Consider the following 22,364-nt stretch of genomic DNA (forward strand, 5'->3'; position numbering starts at 1 on the left):
CGTCTTTTGCAAGCTGGAGGAGTTGATTTCCTTCCCGCGCTGAAATGGATGACGCGCGGGTAATGGCTCAACAGTGCGTGACAGGGAATGAAGAAAGGTGCAGCTGACTCATATCGCCAAATCATATCGTTTCCTCGCGGCCCGGTAGTGCATGCTCTGCGGCCCGGTGGTTGGGGACCGCTGGTCTACCTGCTCTGAACTTTCTCTATAACTGGAAACTTCATTCTGCACTCTGTTATTGTTTTCCCTTGTACTACCTCAATCATGAATTGATCTGTACACAACCTAAGTTTTTTTCCATTGTATATCAATAAATATGATAATATTAAACCAATTTACTGATTAGGATAGGCTCTAAGGATGAAGATTACCTGGCAGATGACACAACCTTGCACTGGACTGAATGACAAGTTTACCTTTGGAGTTATCAACAATGGTCAGTCTCAGAACATTGACACCTGATAAAAAGAAATGAATTTTCTTGCACAAAACTTGTGTTACAGCACTAGTGAGAAGAGTTTTTCAAACTGCCTCAGTCGAAGGAAATATGGTAGTCTCAACTAAGACAGTTGAGTTAGTACTGAGACCCAATCTTACAGTTAACCAAACAGAAGAAGATGAGTGTGATCTACACAATGTTGTACTTTCTTCTGAATATGGCATACTACTTGAGCAAAGAAATAAACATATCAACATGATTATCTAATGCAGCCCTTTGCCAACCATACTTTCACTTATTTTCCATTTCCTGTGACGATTGAAGTGCTCCTGGTCTGTCTGAGGTGTCGTTCATAGTTTCTGAAAGCTCAGCTGAATCTGCATTTGTTTGGATTCCCTTCTGTTCTTCCGGAGATTTCAGATTCTTTTCTTTCAATGGGGAGCCAGTGTGACTAAGTTTCTCCTTTTCTAAGGCTTTTTCCATTTCAGTGTAGTAATCCAAAGCCTTGCGCACAGGGTCAATGATGTGTTGCTGCAAAAATAATTCCTTTTTAAGCCATTAATACTTAATATCAAATATTCCAGGACACTAAGTAACAGGTTCAGATAACTTTGAGTTAAGCAGTAAATTTAAGTTGCCACAAATCCTGTTTCTCTAATATCATTGCTATACATTATGAGGCACTGCTTAATGAATTTGTAAATGTTAATTCATAAAATATTCAGGTTGAGCACATGGCATTAAATCAGACTTTTGAAGAGATGGAACAAAAACTTTTAGCCAATACATTCTACATTCAAAGTCACTCAATTCCAGCAATCTGTTCACTTTCTAATCCTTCATCATGTTACTTACAAAGGTTGACTAATTCAAAATTTAGTTGCACAGGAAAACATTCCTAGTTATCAGGACTGGGCCCTAGAGGAAAAGACTAAATATAAATATTTGTCAAATAATTATTTCATTATTTTCATTTTTTTTTCTGTATTATTCATTGGTATCCTATATGATTGGGAGTTTTGTTAATTAAGTACTATTTGGTTCTATAATTACTCATGTTAAGTACAACAATGTATTCCCAATAACTTTGTACTATTATTATGTTATGTTTATATTTTATGAAAGATTGAAAAAGAAAGAATTATTTCTGAGGAAAATCCCATCTCAGACTTGCAAGTGGAAATTTAGAAGCTCAGGATTGTTGTTCCTCTCTGTGCCTTGTGGCACATTGGGCAGTAATCTTACCGTTTCCGTAGCATTTGTTTTTTATGAAGCTGAGTTGCTAGCTCAACATTCAACCCAGCACAGATGGAAAGCATGCAAGGTGCCAGCCGGATTCAAATCTGGAACTACTTGCCTCGAAGTCCAATACAGATGCCACTACACCAACAGCCAGCTAAAAGCTCTGGATGACAACCTTTCAAATATATGGTGTCAAATCACTTTACCATCAGAGGTATCATAAATAGCAAAGTATTTAGGGCATTTTCTTGGTAATTACTACATAATCAATACCCCTAGAGATCTTAAACATGAGAAATTCTGTAGGTGCTGGAAATCCAGAGCAGCACACACAAAATGCTGGAGGAACTTGGCAGGGCAGGCAGCATCTATGGAAATGAATAAACAGTTGAAGTTTCGGGCTGAGATCCTTCTTCAGGATTGAAAAGGAAGGGTGAAGACACCAGATTAAAAAGGTGGGGAGAGGGGAAAGGGATACCTTGGAAAGGAGAAGCTCATAGCCAGAAGGTGATAGGTGAAGCCAGGTGGGTGGGAAAGATAAAGGGCTAGTGAGAAAAGAATCTGATAGGAGAGAAGAGTGGATCATAGGAGAAAGGGAAGGAAGATGGGCACCAGGGAGAGGTGATTTGTAGGTGAGAAGAGGTAAGAGGCCAGAGTGGTGAATAGCAGAGGAGAGGGAAGGAAAAAAATTACCAGAAGGAGAAATCAATATTCAGCTTGGAGGATACCCGGACAGAATATGAGGTGTTGCTCCTCCACCCTTAGGGTGGTCTCACCGTGACACGAGAGGAGGCTATGGACCCGCATATTGGAACGGGAATGGGAATCAGAAATTAAATGTTTGGCCACCGGGAAGTTACACTTTTGGTGGATGGAGCAAAGGTGCCCTACAAAGCGGTTCCCTGATGTACGATGAGTCTCACCAATGTGGAAGAGGCCACATCTATACGAAAGATGCATATATAGAGGACTTTGCTGCTTAGAGCATGAGGTAGACCATCCACAATCGTTAAAATTGTGTACATACGGGCAAGTCACATGATATAATCATATGCTGAGAACTACTGAAAAGATTAATGACCTACCTCCAAATTAGGGAATAAGTTTGCAAGTTCAATGAACAAGGGCAACAACACAAAGCGGATGAAACCTGTTTGGGATGATGGTTTTGTCACTTTGTCCCTGTCCATGAATGGGGACACAGGTAGACCTTCTAGCTTCTCCATGTCACTCTACAACACAAAATTGAAAATACTCATGGTCACAAGTTAACGTGGGCTCTACCCAGCCTACATCATGAACTTGTTTGGTTATGGGCAACTCAAAAAGTACGTTGATCATTAGAGTTTCACAGAACACAAACTGCTTCAGTTTTCTTTCTTGTCTTGTGCGAACAATGCTCCCAAAGTTACCTAATTGCCTGTTTCCAATGTAATTCCTTCACTAGGCTTAAGCTGAATATGTTGCAGAGTAAAGCTGGATGAATGTAAATCAGACAGCTGACCTGCTTTTTGTGCCATTCCCACCAGGCAAGTTTTAGATTCTTTTCGTATAGATCAGGGGTTCCCAATGTTTTTTATGCTATGGAGCCTTACCCTTAACTGAGGGGTCTGAGGACGCAAGATTGGGAACCACTAGTTTGGGTAGTTCGTTCACTCAAATTTAAACATTAGCTTTAGGACTTAAGTTCAACCTTTCTGAATTACAAAATAGTGATTCATTCTGCTCAGGGTATGTGTGTCACCCGGGTTTGGAAATGGCCCAGGTGCGGAGTGAGAAACACTGAAGCGGGTCGATGTTTCACAGACTTTAATGCGAACAATGTTAAAGGGAAAAAGAAAACAATAAATGCTAGGCCAAATATGGTCATTGACTAAAACACTCAAATGGAAAACGAAGCCTACACTGCAGCTGAAAAGAACAACTAAGAATAAAATGAATACCGCTAGCCTTCAGAGTCAGTTGACTCGACGGTCCAATTTCTCAGGCAAAGCGGAATGCAGATAACAAAGCGTAGCTATGTCCAAGTCTCAACAAATACCGCGACAGAATGAATGGAGTTAAGTACTATCACAATGAAATAATAATTAGCTGACACGTGCATATTCACGGGCACAATTGCTGAATCTGATGCGCTGCCGAATCTGTGGTTGTGACAATGTGAGTATCAGGACATGCGGTGAAAAACATCAATATCATCTATTGATTGGAGGAAAGTATAAGGGGGGTGTCAAAGGTAAGTTCTTTTCACAGAGCTGGTGGGATGTTTAATGCCCCACCAGGGGTGTGCTAGGGGCTGATACATTAGGGGCATTTAGGAAACTCTTAGATTGTCACATGAATGATTGAAAAATGGAGGGTTATGTAGAACGAAAGGGTTAGTGTAGGTTAAAGGTCAGCACAACATCATGAGCTGAAGGGCTTGTAATGTGCTGTAATGTTCTATGTTCTATCCAAAATGACCAGAATCTCAGACTAGTTTTGAGTTCCAAATTATCATTTTATAAGATTGTGTCACTATAGGTAGATGCCAATTTTCAATGTAATTTCTAATACAATATTGAAATGAGTGGAGCTGAAAGGGCAATAAAATGTTCCGATGGTTGACCTCCTGTTATATCTCAGTACCATTTTCCAAGGAGTGATGATGTTTGAAAGAGCAGCCATAAAAGCAATAACAATTTCTACATCTAACCAGGCCCTAAAACATCTCAAGAGATCACCAAGACTCAGCACAGAACCAAAATCCTCAGTAAAAAAGAGAACATCCAAACAGTTAGCCTTTGACATTAAGTTAAATATAATAAAAGGGTGAGTACAGGACTGGAGGTGTAGTATCTGAATGCACACAGTATACGGATTAAGGGAGATGAACTTGCAGCACAGTTGCAGATTAGCAGGTACAATGTTGTAGGCATCACTGAATCATGGCTGAAAGATCCAATCATAGCTTGGACTTAATGCCCTGGATGTTACAATGTATTGAAAGGACAGGCAGAAAGGCAGAGGCGGGGAGTGTTGCTCTGTTGGTAAAAAAAAAGTAGGTGATATAGGGTCAGAAGGTGTTGAATCATTGTGGATAGGACTAAGGAACATCAGGGTAAAAAGACTCTGATGGGAGTTGTATACAGACCCCCAAACAGTAGTAAGGATGTGGCCTACAAATTACAATGGGAGATAGAAAATGGATGCCAAAAGGGCAATATTACAAAAGTCAGGGGGAACTTCAATATGCAGGTAGATTTGGAAAAGCAGGTCGATGCTGGATTCTGGGAGGGGGAATTTCTAGAATGCATATGAAATAGCTTTTTAGAGCACCTCATGGTTGAGCCCTCCGGGGATAAGCTATTCTGGATTGGGTGTTGTGCAATGAACCAGAATTGATTAGAGAGCTTAAGGTAAAAGAACCCTCAGAGGAAAGTGATCATCATATGATTGAATTCACCCTGAAATGTGAGAAGGAGAATCTAAAGTTAGACATATCAAAACTACTGTGGAATACAGAGGCATGAGAGAGGAATTAGCCAGAATTGATTGGAAAAGAACACTGGCAGGGATGATGGCAGAGCAGCAATGGCTGGAATTTCTGGAAGCAATTCAGAAGGCACAGGATATATACATTGCAAAGAAGAAGTAGTATTCCAAAGGAAAGATGACACAAGCAGTGGTAACAAGAGAAGTCAAAGTCAACATAAAAGCCAATGAGAGAGCAATATGTCTGGGTGTCAATATCTCTGAGGACCTAACCTGGATGCAACATATTGATGCAGCTATAAATGAGGCAAGACAGCAGCTAAGTTGTTGGTCATGGTGGATTTAAAATATGGAAGAAAACATCAAACTCGAATGGATCAAGGACATTGGAAGTAGACAAACCAATGTCTTTTTTCCTGCCTTAAGCTTGGAGATGGAGGCTATCAATTGTGAAACTATTTTATGTCCTCCATTTTGTGAGATGAAGTTGTTTTGCTTTCTGTGTTTTAAAGTAGACTCGATGATGTTTCAGGTAATCTGCTGGACTGAAGATCATTTCCAAACAAGAAGTTATTTGTGAGGTGTTGTTTGATATAACATAACATGCAAGTTTGTGAATGTTGGGGTTGGTGCCTGCCTGAAATGAGCTGATTACTGAAGAGAACAAAGAGTCATAGATAACCGACTGTCACTTGCTGGGAAGAGGGCAATACATGGATGCTGGCCTGGAGCAGAGCCAATAAATGGTGTTAAAGGTCAATCAGATGACCTATAGCCAATGACACTGGTATGGAATATTTGAATTGCTGAGGAATAAGTACAAAAGTGGACACTTTGAGTGTGTTATCAGCAATAACTCTCGCAAGAAACCCACCATGGCAAGGAAGAACTCCCATGCCAGGGGCTAGGTAAAGAAAGGATCAACCATCTGGCCAGTGAAGATCCCCTACTTCAGTGTTATAAATTGGACGGGAGGTCTGAGTGAGTATTGGTACAGACAGAACAGTAGAGTTCATGTTCTAAGCTGTTGGCCCAGAGTCAACATAGTTACGTTGTTGTTTGTACAGAGGTAATAAAGTATGAGCTTCGTAGTGAATTTCCTACCCTAGTTCCATTGACGAATGGTCAACAATATTTCATTAGGAGGTAGAAGACATTTGGTTTGTGGACTAAAACACTCGAAAATTTCTACAAATGCACCATGGAGAACATTCGGAATGGCTGCATCAGCATCTGGTATAGGGGGACTACTGCACAAGATCGAAATAAATTGCAGAAACTTGCAAAATTAGTCAGCTCCATTGTGGGCACCAGCCTTTGTAATATCAAAGATGTCTTAAAGGAACAGTGCCCTAGAAAGACTGCGTCCATCATTAAGGATAACCATCACCCAGGACATGCCCTCTTTGCACTGTTAATGTCAGTAAGGAAGTACAGAAACCTGAAGGAACACATATATGACCTATATATAAAAGAGCAAAAATTAGTGGGAAGTTACAGGATTGGGAAGCTTTTAAAAACCAGCAGAAGGTGACTAAAAAGTCATTAAAATATCCTCAGTTACTTCAGATACATAAAATTTAAAAGAGAAGTGAGAGTAAATATCAAACCACTGGAAAATGAGGCTGGAGAAGTAGTAGTGGTCAGTGAAATGGCAGACAAGCTGAATAAGTTGAAACGGCTCTTCTCGGGTCTCCAGTTGGGTATGATTATAACCAACGTTTCGATGACAAACTCTGCCATATTCTTCAGGGATAATGCCTGGACATGTTTAGTCCAGTGGTATTTATACCCCTATATACTATTCCTCCCGATTGGTTAGTCCTCATCCAATCAAGTTTCCACTCTTCCACCTTGTTTACCATCGAATTCTAGTTCTTACTTAGAGCAAGACATTCATCTTTGTTAAAATTCTTTTCCTCTAGTTTTACTTCAAACTTCAACGGCTTCCTTTACCAGGTGGTCCCAAAAGCTATTGGCGCAGCAAGGTAGTTTTGCGCCATCTAAGTCAATCCTATGGCCATTGCGAATGCAGTGTTCTGCTAGGTAACCCAAACAGATACATGTCCTGTGCTCTTCAATGCGGGTTTCCACTATATGTCCTGTCTGACCATACACGCTGCTCTGCATTCACAGGGAATCCTGTAAATACCAGCCGATTTGAGTCCCAAGTCATATTAGACCTGCATAAGCTGCAACCTGAGCTTCCTTATGGGCTTGTGGATAAAACTATTGAAATAAAACTAGAAGAAAAGAATTTTAACAAAGATGAATGCCTCGCTCTAAGTAAAAACTGGAATTCAATTGTAAACAAAGTGGGAGAGCGGAAACGTGATTGGATGAGGACTAACCAATCAGGAGGGATGGACTACATGGGCATAAATACCACCAGACCAGACATGCCCAGGTAGCATCCCTGAAGAAGATGGCAGAGTTTGCCATCGAAACGTCAGTTATAATCAATACCTGTACCCGGCTGGAAGCCCGAGAAGAGTTTATTTGCCATATACACCACGAAAGCACCAGATCCTTTTGAACTGAATAAGTATTCTGCATCATTCTTCACTGTAGAAGACACTCGTGGTATGATGGAAGTTCCAGGTGTCAGAGGTCATGAAATGTGTGAAGTTACAATAAATAGAGAGAAGGTTCTTGGGAAACTGAAAGGTCTAAGTCTCCTGGACCAGATGGTGTTCACCCCAGGGTTCTGAAAGAGGAGGCTGAAGAGATCATGGAGGCATTAGTAATGATATTTTGAGAATCAATAGATTCTGGAATGCTTCTGGAAGGCTGGAAAATTGCAAATGTCACTCTACTCTTCAAGAATGGAGGGTGGGAGAAAAATAGAAACTCTAGGCCAGTTAGTCTGACCTCAGTGGTTGGGAAGATGTTGGAGTCAATTATTAAGGATGAGGTCTCAGGATACTTGGAGGCACGTGATAAGCTGGGCCAAGGTCAGCATGGTTTCTCTAAGGGAAACCCTTGGCTGACAAATCTGTGAGATTTCTTTGAAGAAATAACAAGCAGGATAGACACAGGAGAAGCGTTTGAAGTTGTGTACTTGGGTTTTCAGAAGGCCTTTGTCAAAGTGCCACACGCGAGGCTGTTTAACAAGTTATGAGCCCATGGTATTACAGGAAAGATTCTCACATGGATAAAGCAGTGGCTGATTGGCAGGAGGCAAAAGGAGGGAATAAAGGGAGCCTTTTCTGGTTGGCTGCCAGTGACTAGTGGTGTTACACAGGGGTCTGTGTTGGGACTGATACTTTTTTCATTATATGTTAATAATTTGGATGATGGAATTGATGGCTTTGTTGCAAAGTTTTCAAACAATATGAAGATAGGTGGAGGGGCAGGTTGTTTTGAGGAAGAAGTGAGGCTACAGGAGGATTTAGACAGATTAGGAGAATGAGCAAAGAAATGATAGATGGAATGCAGTGTCAGGAAGTGTATGGTCATCCACTTTGGTAGAAGAAATGAAAGGGTTGGCTATTTTCTCAATGGAGAGAAAATCTGAGGCATAAGAGAAACTTGGGAGTCCTTATGCAGGATTCCCTAAAGGTTAATTTGCAGGTTGAGCCTGTAGTGAAAAAAGCAAATGTGATGTTAGCATTCATTTCAAGAGGACTAAAATATAAAAACAAGGATGTAACATTGAGACTTTGTAAAGAACTGGTCACTTGGAATATTGTGAGCAGTTTTGGGCCCCTTACCTTGGAGAGGATGTACTGAAACTGGAGAGGGTTCAAAGGAGGTTCATGAAAAAGATTCCAGGATTGAATGGCTTGTCATATGAAGATCATTAGATGGCTCTGAGCTCACCAGAATTTAGATATTTGTATATTAAATTGAGACGGTGAGGGAGTTTTTCTTTAAAAGTTGCTGGATTAAAAACATATTACAATTTCTTAAATATCTGTGAGGCAAACTCATCAAAGATACTCTCAGAAATGTTTGGTTATATCACCACTTTACACCTAATGGAGTAAGCAAGATCACCACCGTGATCACATGTTCAGTTCTTCAGAACACTATTTTTGGAGTGCCTATAATGGATACAAGTCCTTAAGCTTCTTTTCCCTGGTTCCAGGGCAACTTCACAGTTTCAAATTAAAAACTGGAGTGTTATCATGGAGCTTCTTACAATACTGATGATGATCATAGTTACATAACTTCACTGGAAATTTAAAAGAAAAATTCATCTGTGTGTATATCTTTATGACATTTGGAATTTTCCTCAGTCCTTGCCCAGCATTCTAAAGTGCACACCAGTGTCTGTGACAGTCAGACTAATGGAATAACGCCACCTACATCTTAGAGTGGCCCCAGAGAAGTCTGCTTCTCCAGTCTTAGAAAGTCCACTGTCTTGGTGTGAAAACCTTCACACTCAGCCCTAGTACTAAAAATTCCTGAAAAATTCTTCTACTATTTTACTAGTTATGGAATCATTATACTTCTTTCCACGAGAAAATGCTGGAAACATTTTACAGGTCAGGCAGTGGCAGTGGAAAAACAAACAACTATAGGGTCAAGGTAAGATCCCTCCATTGGGCCTGTCATTTATCACATTTCTTCCAAACAAATCGTTGGGAAATGAATGACACAATATGACTAATTCCCATCGGCCTTTGCAACAGACCTTATAAAGCACTGGTGAGGCCTCACTTGGAGTATTGTGAGCAGTTTTGGGCCCTTTATTAAAGAAAGGATATGCTGACATTGGAGAGGGTTCAAAGGAGGTTCACAAAAATGATGCCGGGATTGAATGACTTATCACATGAGGAGAGTTTGGCAGCCTTGGGCCTGTACTCACTGTAATTCAGAAGACTGGAGGGGGGAGGGGGGGTGGTGGGATCTCATTGAAGCCTATTAAATGTTGAAAGGCCTCAGGAGAGTAGATTTAGAGAGAATGTTTCCTAAGGGTGGGGAAGTCTAAGACCAGATGGGACTGCCTCAGAATTGAGTGCCATCCATTTAGAACGGAGATGAAGAGGAATTTTTTTAGCTAAAGAGTAGCAAATCTGTGGAATTTGTTACCACAGGTGGCTGTGGAGGCCAAGTCATTGGGTACATTTAAGGCAGAAGTTGATAGGTTCTTGATTAGTCATGGCATGAAGGGATACGGGAAGAAGGTGGGAGATTGGGGCTGAGAGGGAAATGGCAGAACAGGCTCGATGGACCAAATGGTCTAACTCTGCTCCTATACCTTATGGTCTTACTTAGAATGGTATTGAGTGAATCCTGAATACGCAATGCATATTCCAAAATATTTATTCTGCAAACCTCACTATTTACTCCAGCACTCCAATCTCATTCAAGTCAATTCAGAATTCCCCCATTGGGTAAAATAAAGCACAGTACCTGGTTGAAAAATTCTTGCAGTAAGCAATCCAGCCAAGGTTCAGCCACATCCATGGGACGTGCTTCATTAGAAATGTCACTGACTTTGATTATAATCATTGTAAGCTGGAAAGAAATGGTATTCAAGTCATCACGTGGCTTTAACCAATTCTCAAGTAGAAAATGTTTCGGCAACAAGGAATATTAATCACATTTGTGAGATCCCTGAAAATGAACTCGCCATTCATATGCAATTCTATTTTTAACAAATTCCAATGCACTAATATGGAGGTTCAGCTACCAGTTTGATATAACAAAGGACTACACAAATAATTTAAGGATTTAAATTCAGTTACCTTGCTGAAAACAAAAATTAGTAGCTAGTATTGGTAATGGTCAACACAAACCAAAATGCCCAGTCCATCATGGGCAAAGCCCTCCCCACCATTGAGCTCATCTACATGGAATACTGTCGCAGGAAGGAAGCATCCATCGTCAAGGACTCCCACTACCTAGGCCATGCTCTCTTCTCGCTGCTGCCATCAGGAAGGAGGTACAGGAGCCTCAGGACTCACACCACCAGGTTCAGGAACAGTTATTAGTCATCAGACTCATGAACCAGTGGGGATAATTTCCCAACCTCACTCACCCCATCACTAAACTGTTCCCACAACCTATGACTCACTTTGAAGGACTCTTCATCTCATGTTCTCAATATTAATTGCTTATGTATTTATTACTATTATTTCTTTTCTTGTGTATTTACACACTTTGTTGTCTTTTGCATGTTGGTCATTCATCTGTCCTGTTGAGTGTGGTCTTTCATTGATTCTATTGTATTTCTTGGATTTGGTGTGTATGCCCACAATTTTCAGTGTTGTATATGGTGACATATAGTACATATACTTTGATAATAAATTTACTTGGAACTTGGAACTTCAGGTTGTTGTAAAAGCCCATCCAGTTCACTCATGTCTTTACAGAAGGAAATCGGTTACCCAATCTGTTCTGCTTAATGGAACAAGATTCTCCTTCAGTGGGAGTTGGGCAAGGCACTCATTTGTAGGGCAATCAATGCTGCTCTCTATATTAGTTAATAAAGGTACACAGTGCAGCCTCGATATAATCTGGGTGTAGGCAGACTACTTTACATCCACATTATGAGTTACACATTGTTAGTGAAGCCCATATTTACCTAACTTTCAAATTTTCTGCATTTATTGAAAGATCTGCATTTTGGTTCCATTTCAAAGTCAAATTAAATTTATTACCAAAGGGCATATATATCACCATAGAATACCTTGAGATTCATTTATTGCAGACATTCACAGGAAAATGAAGAAATACAATGGCATTTATTAAAAACTACACATAAATAAGGACTGACAAATAACCAATGTGCAAAAGACAAATCGTGCGAATAATAAATAAATAAATAAAACTGAGAACATGAGTTGTAGAGTCCTTGAAGGTGAGTTGTGGAGTCACTTCGGTGCTGAGCTAAGAAGTTATCCACAATAGGAGCCTGATGTTTGTAGGGTAATAACTGTCCATCCCAATGCCACCACCCAGCGTAAATCTACGTCACTGACACTCAGCACCATTGCACACATTGGATGTGGAGACGTTGTATCCTATAGTGAGGGGGAGGGAAAGAGCCTTAGACCAGAAGGCACAGCCTCGGAGTAGAAGGATGTCCCTTTAGAACTGAGATAAGATAGAATTTCTATAGCCAGAGCTTGGTGCAGCTGTGCAAATCATTGCCACAGATGGATAAGGAGACCAAGTCTTGGGTATATTTAAAGTGGAAATATAATAAGTTCTTGATTAGTAGGATGTCAGACATTACAGGGAGAAGGCAGGAGAGAGGGATAATAAATCAGCCATGATGGACAGGGAGAGCAGACTTGATGGGATGAATGGCCTAATTCTTCTCAAATGTCTTAATGTCTCATACAAGCAGTTTGAATAGACCTCCCAACAGTCTCATCATTTTCTCGCCACTGCTGAACTTCACAGCAACAACTTCCCAGACAGATTCCCAGCAGTAGAAGGACCACCCCTTTCCAAAATCTACTGCTCTTTTCTTGACATATTGTTGATACCAGAGGGACTGTCTCTAAGGTGACTTATACTCCTCTGGGAATATTCCAGTTTAAGATGGTACTACCGAAGATATACGACAGCTGATTGGTAAATCATACGGTGAGCGAGTCAACTAAAAACATTCCTTATCACATCTTTCATGAAGCAAGTGGTGGTGACAGTGAGGAGGTAAGGCTGGTTCGGGGGATGAACCGTGCTGGGGCATTACAAGACGCAGCATGTTTGAGTTGCCTGGTTCATAGATGGAGCTTGTATCGCTCCCGGAGATGGAGTGAGTGATTTGGAGAAGAGGCTCGAAAAGTTTCGATGCCCGTCCACCTTACCGGGGTACAAGGTTGGATCACTCCAAGCACCGAACCAATTTGGTGAGATTGAGTGAAGCTTCAGGTGGGGTAACCCAGGCGTATCGGGGCACCAGGATCCAGGTCCTAGAACATGGCACTACTTGGTGCTTGGACTATTTAAGCACGGGCACAGATAGACTGGAAGCCTGAGAGTCGGATTTGACTGACTTTCCCATGAACGTCTATTCCTTTCTCTGTGGTGCCAAGGCTATAAACTGATTCGGCTGCTATGCGTTTCTGCCCCACTGGTGTGATAACTGGAGTCTGAGGCTTGGCTTGGGCCTACTCTGGCTACTCTGGGAGTGGATCTGAGGCTCAGACTGGCTCGAGATGCTGTGGGCTCGAATCTATTGTTAGCACGATCTGTTTTCTTCCTCTCTCTCTCTTTCTCTGCACAGTGCTTTTTGGTCTTTTTTCAAATTAGATTATTCAAGTTTCTTGCTTTGTTGCTGCCCACAAGCAGACAAATTTCAAGGTGTATAATTATACCTTCTTTGTTAATGAATGTGGTTTTAACCTTTTGAATATTGCTACCTCCCTGTTACATGAGATGCAGATGCCATAACATCCCATGTGCCTGTGCATGGCCAAACAAAGGTGCAACTGCACCAACTCTCTGTAGAGAAAGGGTTCCACCTATACATACTGTTTCTGAGGGGTGGATACCATGCACGGATTTCCCCAGGGGACGTGTCCACACATGCAAGCTCTTCTTTAGGAAGAGCTCCCGCACTCATCTTCTCTCCTAGAAGGTTGTGTCCCACACAAACTGATGGGACACATGACATCAATATCCGCATGGAAAAGCCCCACATACTGACTCTCACATGACATAATTTCTCCTTTGGTGATAGAACCCCACACATAAAATTTGTCTGGATAATGGTATTAGCATGCACTGATTCCCCTTTGGTGATGGACCCCACACGCACAGGCTCTCACGCAGAGACAGCTCCTACACACAGTGACTCTGATTGGGTACAATTACCCATATCCTCATTCTCACTGGGATTTGTGCCTCACAGATGCTGACTAATGGGCAAGACAGTTCTGAGGCAGCAGCTATATTAGCTCTGCCAGTGTGCAGCCCTAATATACCTCAAACTATCATGTAAATTACAGTTCAAATTTCTCCATTCTGAAAAAGTACTTAGATAAGGGGCCCAAAATGGAATTTACTCATTGCTGGAATCCTGCCAGTAAATCTCTTCTCCACCCCCTAGTGTTCAATCTTCCACGTGCAGTTTCAACATAAATTCTGACTTTGCACTCAGTTCTCTATTCAGGAATTCCAGTGTCACATATTTTTCTGCAATCACTCACTCGATATTTTCAATGCTTTGTGTACAGACCATAAGGCGTAGGAGCAGAATTCAGCCATTCAGCTCACCAAGTCCGCTCTGCCATTTCATTGTGGCTAATTTATTATCCATCTCAATCTCACTTTCATGCCTTCTCCCTGTAACCTTTGATGCCCTGTGTAATCAAGAACCTATCAATCTCCGCTTTAAATGTATCCAATAACTTAGCCTTTACAGCCATCTCTGCAATGAATTCCACAGATTCACTACCTTCTAGTTAAACAAGTCCCTCATATCTGTTCTAAATAGATGTCCCTATATTCTGAGGCTGTGCCCTCTGGTTCTAGATTCCATCACTATAGGAAACATCATCTCCACATCCACTCCATCTAAGATTCAATGAGATCCCCCTTCATTCTTCTGAACTCCATGAGTACAGGCCCAAAGCCATCAAATGTTCATCTGTTAACCCTTTCATTCCTGGATTAGTTGTCGTGAACTACCTCTGGATCCTCTCCAATGCCAGCACATTTTTTCTTAGATAAGGGGCTCAAAACTGTTCACAATACTCCAAGTGCAGTCTGACCAATGCCTTGTAAAGCCTCAGCAATACATCTTTGATTTTATATTATAATCCTCTCAAAATGAATGCCAACATAGCATTTGCCTTCCTTACTACCAACTCAACCTGTAGGTTAACCTTTAGGGAATCCTGAACCACTGATTTTTGAATTTTTCTCCCCATTTAGAAAATCATCAATGGCTTTATTCCTTCTACCAAAGTGCATGACCATACACATCACTGCGCTATATTCCATCAGCCACTTCATTGCCCACTCTCCTAATTTGTCTAAGTCCTTCTGCAGACTCCCTGCTTCCTCAATACTAGCTGCCCCTCCACCTATCTTCAGATCGAAAACAAAATTCACCATAAAGCCATCAATTCTGTTACCCAAACAGAAAAGAAGTGGTCTCAACACCAACCGCTATGGAACACCATTAGTCACAAGCAGGCAACCAGAAAAGGCCCTCTTTATTATGTCTCTTTACCTTCTGTCAGTCAGCCAATCTTCTATCCATGCTAGTATTCTTCCTGTAATACCATGGAGTCTTATCTTGTTAAGCAGCCTCATGTGGGACACTTCGTCAAAGGCCTTTTGAAAATCCAACTAAACAACATCCATTGACTCTCCTTTGTCTGTACTGCCCAATATTTCCTAAAGGATTCCAACAGATTTACCAGGCAAGATTTCCCCTCAAGGAACAATAACTTTGGCCTGTTTCATCATGTGCCTCCAGGTACCCAGAAATTTCATCTTTAGTAATAGATTCCAATATCTTCCCAACTACTGAAGTCAGGCTAACTGGCCTATAATTTCCTTGCTTCTTCCTCCTTCCCTTCGTAAGGAGTTAAAACATTTTAAATTTTCCAGTCCTTCAGCACCATTCCAGAATCCAGTGATTCTTGAAAGATCATTACTAATACCTCCACAAGCTCTTCAGCTACCACTTTCAGAACCCTGGGGTGTAGCCCATCTGGTCCAGGTGACCTTCAGACCTTTTAAGCACCTTCTCCTTAGTAATAGCAACTACACTCACTTCTGCCCCCTAATACTCTCAAATTTCTGGCATACTGCTAGTGTCTTTCATAGTGAAGTCAGACACAAAATACTTAGTCATCTGCCATTTCTTTGTCCCCCATTACTACCTCTCCAACTTCATTTTTCCAGCAGTCTGATATCCAGTCTCACCTCTCCTTTACTCTTTATATATCTGAAAAAATGTTTTGTATAATTGGCTAGCTTACCTTCATATTTCATCTTTTCTCTCCTTATGGCTTTTAGTTGCCTTCTGTTGGTGGTTAAAAGCGTCCCAATCCTCTAACTTCCCAGTAATTCTGCTTTATCATATGCCCTCTCTTTTGACTTAAGCTGACTTTGACTTCCTTCGTCAGCCACTGACATCATATTTCAGAAGATGCACGCGGACAGAAGATTGGCTGGCTGGCAGAAGGCAAAGAGTAGGAATAAAGGGGGCCTTTTCTGGTTGGTTGATGGTCCATGAGAGTCGGTGTAGAGTATGCTGCTTTTCATGTTACATGTTGATGATCTAGTTCACGGAATTGATGGCTTTGTGGTGAAGTTTGCGTAAAATACAAAGTAAGGTGCGGGAGCAGGTAGTGTTGAGGAAGCAGGGTGCCCGCAGAAGGACTTGGACAGATTAGGAGAATGGGCAATGAAGTGGCAGATGGAATACAGTGTAGCGAAGTGGATTGTCATGCTCTTTGGTTGAAGGAGACATAATGGACTGTTCAGACACTGAGTCCATTTGGGTAGAACTCCGAAATAGGAAGGGTGCAAACACACTGACTGGATGGAACTACAGATCCTCCAATCCTGGTCCTCCTGATGCAGGGATTCAATATCTCAATACCATCACGAATAATCCTTCTCCTCTTTGAGCAGTCATAGTTCAGAGATACTCTATAATCGATGATGGTGCACTATTTCAGGACACTTCAAACCTACCCTTGAATCTTTTTCTCTGACAAGCTGGTAATCCCTTCCTATGATAGAACTCAGGGAGAGCATCCATTCCAGTTCTGGTTGCCCCGCTACAGTTCTGGTCACCCCACTATAGGAAGGATGTTGAGACTTTGGAGAGGGTGCAGAAGAGGTTCAGAAGGATGCTGCCTGGTTAGAGGGCATGTGCTATAATGAGAGCTAGACAAACTTGGTTTGCTTTCTCTGCAGCAGCGGACGCAAAGGGAAGAACTGATAGAGCTTTTTAAGATTATGAGAGGCATAGATAGAGTAGACAGGTAGTATCTGTCTCCCATTGTTGAAATGTCTAATACTGGAGGGCATGCATTGAAGTTGAGGGGGGTAGGTTCAAAGAGGAAGTGAGTTTTTTTTTTAACTCAGAGAATGGTGGACTCCTGGAATGTGCTGCCTGGTATGGTGGTAGAGGCAAATACATTAGAGGCTTTTAAGAGACATTTAGATAGGCTCATAGATATAAGGAAGATGGAGGGATATGGACATGGTGTAGGTAAGAGGGATTAGTGTTTGGGTGTTTTTGATTTGCTTTTTAGCTGGTTCAGCACAACATTGTGGGCTAGAGGACCTGTTCCTGTGTTGTATTGTCCTATGTTCTTTGGCATAAATCATTTTCTGAATGGGGAGAAAATTCAAAAATCAGAGATACAAATGGTGTTCAGAGTCCTTGTGCTGGATTCCTGAGAAGTTAACTTGCAGGTTTAGTTGGTGGTAAGGAAGGCAAATGTAATGTTAACAGAGGATTAGAATATATATAAAAAAAGGATGTTATGCTGCGACTTCATAAGGCATTGGTCAGACCTCATTTGTAGCATTCCTTGCAACTTTGAGCCCCTGATCTGAGAAAGGATGTGCTGGCATTGGAAATGATTCAGAAAGGTTTGCAGAAGTGATCCTGGGAATGAAAGAGTTAATATATGAGGAGCGTTCTATAGCTCTGGGCCTGTAAAGTTTAGAAGATTGAGAAGAGGATCTTACTGAATATTGAAAGTCCTAGAAAGAGTGGATGTGGAGAGGATGTTTCCTATAGTAGGTGAGTCTAGGACCAGAGGGCCTCAGAATAGGACACGCCTTTAGAACAGAGATGAGGAGGAATTTCTGTAGCCAAAGAGTGCTGAATCTGTGGAATTCATTGCCACAGAAGGCTGTGGTGACCAAATCCTTGGGTATACTTAAACCGTAGCTTGCTAGGTTCCTGGTTAGTCGGGATGTCAAAGATTATGCAGAGAAAGCAGGAGAATGGGAAAATAAATCAGCCATGATCAAATGGTGGAGCAGGCTTAATAGACTGTAAGGCCTCATCCTGCTCCTTGGTCTTATCTCCCTCCGTTCCTTCACTTCAGTTTGTGCAACATCTCACGACTTTTCTCTGTCTCTCTGTTACCGCATTTAATGAGAAGAATCTGTCTTTTATTATTCCTCCTTTCTCTCCCCAATCTCAATGCTGATTGAGATCAAAGGATATGAATTTGTTATATAATATCAACAGAGTCAATGTTTTGCCTTTAAACCTTCATCCAAAGTCAAAACAACTGACTTTGTCTCTTTCTCTCGCACACATTCATAATTCAAAAAGCATGAGAAAAAGAAACTAAATTAAATAGTCTTCTATGTAACACATTACATTTATCTGTGATATTTTAATCAGCTCGTACGTAAAAACTCATGACGTATTTAGGAAACGGCAGATAGATTTACAGTTGCTATATTAAAATTCATTCATATATAAAGGCATCAGCAAGTAGGCTAATCAATAATTAAAGTAAGTCTTGAAAGCTTATCAATAGGCACTTAAAAACATTATGACGCAGCAAAACTCATTTATAGAGTTATATTAAGAATTATACTCATGAATGCTTGAGTATATTTGCTTCAAATGAGCGTTGATGTATTGTAATGTTCGGAATAACTCTCAGATGCCATCTCAATATAAAATACATGCCACTAAGTTTTGAAGCAAGGTCATTTTCTTTAGAGCATGAAGAGCAGGAATGCAGAATAATTCTTTAAAATAACATCAGAATCAATGGCTTGTATAGAAAGCCTGAAGATAAAGAGGATCCAAAATTGAGGGGGAAAACAATTCAGTTCCCTTTCAAAAGAAATTCGATGCCTTGCTTTGAAATTTTGGTGCAGCCATGCAAATTTATGTTCATTCTGAAGGAAAAACTTTGCATCAGATTACTGATCATTAGAGCCTTATGGAAGATGTTGTTTTGGTGAGATATCTATTAATGGTTTGCTGTCATTCCTTTTAATGCAGTTTCCCAGTTTTTCATTGCATTTGTAACAGATATAAGATTTAGTTTTGGGATTGAACTAAATCACTTTCCAATCTTATAATAAATTGTACCATATTAAGATCACTATTCCCTATCTGCTTCTTGTCTACCAGATTATTAAATAATCTTTTTTGCATTACACAACACAAAACCAAAAGTAACATGTTCCCCTTGTTCATTCCTCAATGTACTGATCTAGAAAATAATTCTTTAGAGACTCCATGAATTCTCCATGTTATTAGCACTTGTTTGTCTTGTTAAGTCTAAGGTATGATTATTCAATTACTCTTGTTACTCACACCTTGAATTTCTGGTTTATTCCACACCCCTGATTACTCTTGGAGGTTAGTGATCAATCTCCATCTCCCAATGTTTTCTTTCTACTCAAACTGATGCTACAAGTAATGATCTTGCTCTCATCTGCCTTTGCCCATCCTTTAGGTAGGTTCTTGATTGGTCAGTGCAGCAAAGGTTATGAGGATAAGCAGGAAAATGGTGTTGTGAAGGATAATTGATTAGCTGTGATGGAATGGCAGAGCAGACTCAATGGGCCAAGTGGCCTATGTCTCATGATCTTTGTTATAAGGCTGCCCATCCTCCTTGTCAATTTTACCTATCTCTTCTAAAAGTTAAGTATGCTCATTTATTCATTCTGTGTCTCGTTGGATAACTTGTGCAATCATAGCCTTGACCATGACTGCTCTTGGCAAATCTTCCCACAGAAGTGGTTTGCTATTACCTTCTGGGAAGTAGCTTTACAAGACGAGTGACCCCAGCCATTATCAATACTCTTCAGAGATTCACAACCATGAGAAAATCTGTAGATGCTGGAAATCCAAAGCAACACACACAAAATTCTGGAGGAACTCAGCAGGTCGGGCAGCATCAATGGAAAAGAGTAAATTGTTGGCATTTCGGGCCCAGACCCTTCATCAGTACAGAGCATTTTGTGTGCGTTGCTTTTTATAGACTGTTGGCCTAGCATCAGTGGTCACATAACCAGGACTTCCAATATGCACCAGCTGCTCATAAGACCATCCACCTGCTCTCATGATTTCACCTGAACCTGATCGTGGGGAAGGCTAAGTTACATCTTGCCTAAGAGTGACCTACAGGCTAGCAGAGGGAAGGAGCACCTTACATCTCCTTTGGTAGAGACGCATCCCCACCCTGCCACCCATAAATAAATATACTGAAATATTTCATTTTGAAACGATCCCACTAAAACAGATGTTGAATCAGATGCACTTTTTTCTAAAATAAGTCATCCATGGATAATATACTTCATGTATATTGTTGCTTGAAGTTAATTGGGGCACCACAGTAGCTTAGCGGTTAGCATGATTCTGTTACAGATCAGGGTAAATCAGAGTAAAATCAGGCACCATATGTAAGGAGTTTTTTTACATTCTCCCCATGATGGCATGTGTTCTCTCCTGGTGCTCTGGTTTCCTCCCACAATCTACAGTCGTACCAGTTAGTAAGTTAATAGAAACATAGAAAATAGGTGCAGGAGTAGGCCATTCGGCCCTTCGAGCCTGCATCGCCATTTATTATGATCATGGCTGATCATCCAACTCAGAACCCTGCACCAGCCTTCCCTCCATACCCCCTGATCCCCGTAGCCACAAGGGCCATATCTAACTCCCTCTTAAATATAGCCAATGAACTGGCCTCAACTGTTTCCTGTGGCAGAGAATTCCACAGATTCACCACTCTCTGTGTGAAGAAATTTTTCCTAATCTCAGTCCTAAAAGGCTTCCCCTTTATCCTCAAGCAGTGACCCCTCGTTCTGGACTTCCCCAACATCGGGAACAATCTTCCTGCATCTAGCCTGTCCAATCCCTTTAGGATTTTGTACGTTTCAATCAGATCCCCCCTCAATCTTCTAAATTCCAATGAGTACAAGCCCAGTTTATCCAGTCTTTCTTCATATGAAAGTCCTGCCATCCCAGGAATCAATCTGGTGAACCTTCTTTGTACTCCCTCTATGGCAAGGATGTCTTTCCTCAGATTAGGGGACCAAAACTGCACACAATACTCCAGGTGTGGTCTCACCAAGGCCTTGTACAACTGCAGTAGTACCTCCCTGCTCCTGTACTCGAATCCTCTCGCTATAAATGCCAGCATACCATTCGCCTTTTTCACCGCCTGCTGTACCTGCATGCCCACTTTCAATGACTGGTGTATAATGACACCCAGGTCTCGTTGCACCTCCCCTTTTCCTAATCGGCCACCATTCAGATAATAATCTGTTTTCCTATTTTTGCCACCAAAGTGGATAACTTCACATTTATCCACATTAAATTGCATCTGCCATGAATTTGCCAACTCACCCAACCTACCCAAGTCACTCTACATCCTCTTAGCATCCTCCTCACAGCTAACACTGCCGCCCAGCTTCGTGTCATCCGCAAACTTGGAGATGCTGCATTTAATTCCCTCATCCAAGTCATTAATATATATTGTAAACAACTGGGGTCCCAGCACTGAGCCTTGCGGTACCCCACTAGTCACTGCCTGCCATTCTGAAAAGGTCCCGTTTATTCCCACTCTTTGCTTCCTGTCTGCTAACCAATTCTCTGTCCACATCAATACCATACCCCCAATACCGTGTGCTTTAAGTTTGCACACTAATCTCCTGTGTGGGACCTTGTCAAAAGCCTTTTGAAAATCCAAATATACCACATCCACTGGTTCTCCCCTATCCACTCTACTAGTTACATCCTCAAAAAATTCTATGAGATTCGTCAGACATGATTTTCCTTTCACAAATCCATGCTGACTTTGTCCGATGATTTCACCGCTTTCCAAATGTGCTGTTATCACATCTTTGATAACTGACTCTAGCAGTTTCCCCACCACCGACGTTAGGCTAACCGGTCTATAATTTCCCGGTTTCTCTCTCCCTCCTTTTTTAAAAAGTGGGGTTACATTAGCCACCCTCCAATCCTCAGGAACTAGTCCAGAATCTAACGAGTTTTGAAAAATTATCACTAATGCATCCACTATTTCTTGGGCTACTTCCTTAAGCACTCTGGGATGCAGACCATCTGGCCCTGGGGATTTATCTGCCTTTAATCCCTTCAATTTACCTAACACCACTTCCCTACTAACACGTATTTCGCTCATTTCCTCCATCTCACTGGACCCTCTGTCCCCTACTATTTCTGGAAGATTATTTATGTCCTCCTTAGTGAAGACAGAACCAAAGTAATTATTCAATTGGTCTGCCATGTCCTTGCTCCCCATAATCAATTCACCTGTTTCTGTCTGTA

The 22,364-nt window shown here is 41.3% G+C and overlaps 1 protein-coding gene across 1 annotated transcript in view; it reads right to left on the reverse strand.

Annotated features, from left to right (window-relative positions):
- Positions 1–730: 730 nt before the first annotated feature.
- Positions 731–22,364, reverse strand: part of LOC140198399 (high affinity cGMP-specific 3',5'-cyclic phosphodiesterase 9A) — a 99,589-nt gene continuing 77,955 nt past the window's right edge. The window contains exons 14-16 of the mRNA XM_072259492.1: positions 10,517–10,621; positions 2,767–2,913; positions 731–970 (exon numbers count right to left, since the gene is read on the reverse strand). Coding sequence (XP_072115593.1) covers positions 731–970; positions 2,767–2,913; positions 10,517–10,621 — 492 coding nt within the window. The remainder of the gene's footprint in view (positions 971–2,766; positions 2,914–10,516; positions 10,622–22,364) is intronic.

Source organism: Mobula birostris, chromosome 5 (genome assembly GCF_030028105.1).
Source record: "Mobula birostris isolate sMobBir1 chromosome 5, sMobBir1.hap1, whole genome shotgun sequence".
Lineage (NCBI taxonomy): Eukaryota > Metazoa > Chordata > Chondrichthyes > Myliobatiformes > Myliobatidae > Mobula > Mobula birostris.